The 2,649-nt window shown below is 36.2% G+C and overlaps 1 protein-coding gene across 1 annotated transcript; it reads left to right on the top strand.

Annotated features, from left to right (window-relative positions):
* Window positions 1-269: 269 nt before the first annotated feature.
* Window positions 270-1,238, top strand: LOC129076543 (olfactory receptor 51F1-like). Its single transcript, XM_054580704.1, has one exon. The coding sequence runs from the start codon at window positions 300-302 to the stop codon at window positions 1,236-1,238; it is 939 nt and encodes a 312-aa protein (XP_054436679.1). The 5' UTR covers window positions 270-299.
* The last annotated feature ends 1,411 nt before the right edge of the window (window positions 1,239-2,649 follow it).

The raw sequence follows: 2,649 nt of genomic DNA, 5'->3' as shown, positions 1-2,649 counted from the left end.
GAGCTTTATTATGTCACTGTAGAAAATAATTATCAAAAAATGTATAAAGTTATAAGAACATACTTTTCTTGAATTTTAGATTTAAAATGTTTATGTACATGGCTAACTATCTTTGATATGAATGCAGATACATGACAAAGTCCAATTTAGAGTTTTCTCAATGATAAAAACTTATTCATTAATTTAGATACCTCTCCTAACCCAAAGAAAATTTACATAGGTATTTTGTGTAACCACGTAATTTCTTATTTCTATAGTATGTGAACATTGTAAGAACAAATGCTACAAATCTACAAAACATGGAGACCTTAAGTAACTTGACATCTACATTTCCAACTTTCCTGTTGACCGGCATTCCTGGCCTGGAGTCGGCCCACGCCTGGATCTCCATTCCCTTCTGCTGTCTTTATGCCATTGCTCTCTCTGGGAACAGCATGATCCTCTTCGCCATCATTACCCAGCAGAGTCTCCATGAGCCCATGTACTATTTCCTCTCCATGCTGTCTGCTACTGACTTGGGCTTGGCCGTTTCTACCATGTCGACGACATTAGCTATCCTTTGGTTTAATGCAAGAGAAATCAGTCTAGATAGCTGCATTATCCAGATGTTTTTTCTTCATGGATTTACTGTCATGGAATCGGGGGTGCTAGTGGGTATGGCCTTTGACCGCTATGTGGCAGTCTGTGACCCTCTAAGGTACACTACCATTCTCACTAAGTCCAGGATTCTTCAGATGGGCACCGTAATGATTATACGTACTGTAGTATTAATAGTGCCACTGCTCTTGCTCCTTAAACCCCTCTATTTCTGTAGAGCAAATGTCCTTTCTCATTCTTACTGTTACCATCCAGATGTGATTAAATTATCATGTTCAGACACTCAGGCCATCAGTATTTGTGGATTAATTGGTCTTAGCCTGACCACAGGGGTGGATACACCATGCATTGTTGTGTCTTATATTTTGATCATTCGCTCTGTGCTCGGTATGGCCTCTCCCAAAGAACGACACAAGGTCTTCAGTACTTGCGTTTCCCACATTGGAGCAGTTGCTATTTTCTACATCCCCATGGTGAGCTTGTCCTTAGTGCATCGCTATGGACGATCAGCCCCCAAAGTGGTCCATTCGATGATGGCCAATGCATACCTGCTTTTGCCCCCTGTGCTCAACCCCATCATGTATAGTGTAAAAACAAAACAGATTCGCAAGGTTATACTCAGTCTTCTCCTTACAAAATAAACAGAGATGATTAATTTTGAGAAAAACCTAATAAAACTTACTTTCATTCTAGAAAAGCAACTTCAGTAGGTGAATCCTTATTAGATAATTTTTCTCATTTTGTTCACTTGTTCAACAACCATTTAGTAAGCATTTTTGTGTATTCGGTTATGAAATATATGTAGGATATACCTCAAGAACTTTGTAGTCCAACAATATTAGAAACAAAAAATATAGTAAGGAAATAATAAAATAATATTAATAGTAATTAACATTTATTGATTATTTTATATTAGATATCCTACTGTTTCTGAGAGGTATTCTATTTATTCTTCAAAACAATTCAGTGAAACTATTATTGCCTTAGACTTGAAGACACTAAAGCCTAGAGAATTATTTATTCATCAAAAGCCAGATATCTAACAGAGCAGGGTGTCTTTGAATCCAGGCTTTCTGTACCTTAGACACTATGCTCTTCATAATATATTGCATACTCTGCTAAAAGCATCTAGAAAATATGTTGTGTAGTTAAAAGTAAGAGCTAGATTTTTATTTCCATATATTGTGGTTTTAAATAGTTATAATGGCTTCCCTAGATTACACTTTTGTTTGTTTTCTTCATTAGTTAGTAATAGTACAAAAAGTAGGTGCAGATATGTCAAAAAGTAAGCCATAGATCAGTGTCTAGTACTTGATAGTTAATAGTTAAATCTTCCAGGATTAGGGATATTTGGTAATTTGCCACAAGAAATAGGAACTCTTGAGGACTGAAAAGGATCATGTAGTAATAGAATTAAGAAATTTAGGGGTAGAGACTATTAACGATTCTCTGCACAATGGTCCTTTGGACTCTAATAAAGCTCATTAACCCTTCTCCACAGAAATATCACATATAAACACACTCATACAATTTTCCATAAATGTCAGAGGTTTTATAAATGCCATGAAGGACATGCATGGCTCTCTTAACCAAAGAACCAAAGTAAAAAATTCATGGTGTGCAGCTAATAAATAGTTATACATAGCTAGGCATAAGCCATTTGGCTCCTGGAAAGAGACTCACAGTAAATGTATCAATTTGAGAGGCAGGCAGAAACTTGAAACTCAGCTGAGTAAAATGGTAGAAAAACTCAGAGAAAAATAGAAATAAAAACTTAATGAAAGTCACATCAATTTTGTTGCAGTTGGAAAACTAATCAGTAGGAGGGAGGCGTCATGTATCCTGCAAACACTGGGGAAACAGTATGCTGCAGCTCACTGCAGCTTATAAGAATCCATAGTGTATATCTCATCTCAACTCTATGTTCAATAATACTATATAGAAGCTGAAAATGGCATTATATGTACCATGAAAACTGGTGAACACTACACACAAAGAAGACCTTTGTTTCTTTGTTTTCAGAGATACAGTTTACTAGCACACCAGTGACTG

Source organism: Pteronotus mesoamericanus, unplaced genomic scaffold, assembly GCF_021234165.1.
Source record: "Pteronotus mesoamericanus isolate MK-2021 breed Mesoamerican mustached bat unplaced genomic scaffold, CSHL_Meso_final contig_592, whole genome shotgun sequence".
In the NCBI taxonomy this organism is placed as follows: domain Eukaryota; kingdom Metazoa; phylum Chordata; class Mammalia; order Chiroptera; family Mormoopidae; genus Pteronotus; species Pteronotus mesoamericanus.
The sequence above is the reverse complement of the archived record's forward strand: the minus strand, read 5'-3'. Positions and strand labels throughout refer to the sequence as shown.

Bases quoted from the DNA above. Each gene is read 5' to 3' on its own strand.
- LOC129076543 (XM_054580704.1), top strand. From the start codon at position 300: ATGGAGACCTTAAGTAACTTGACATCTACATTTCCAACTTTCCTGTTG.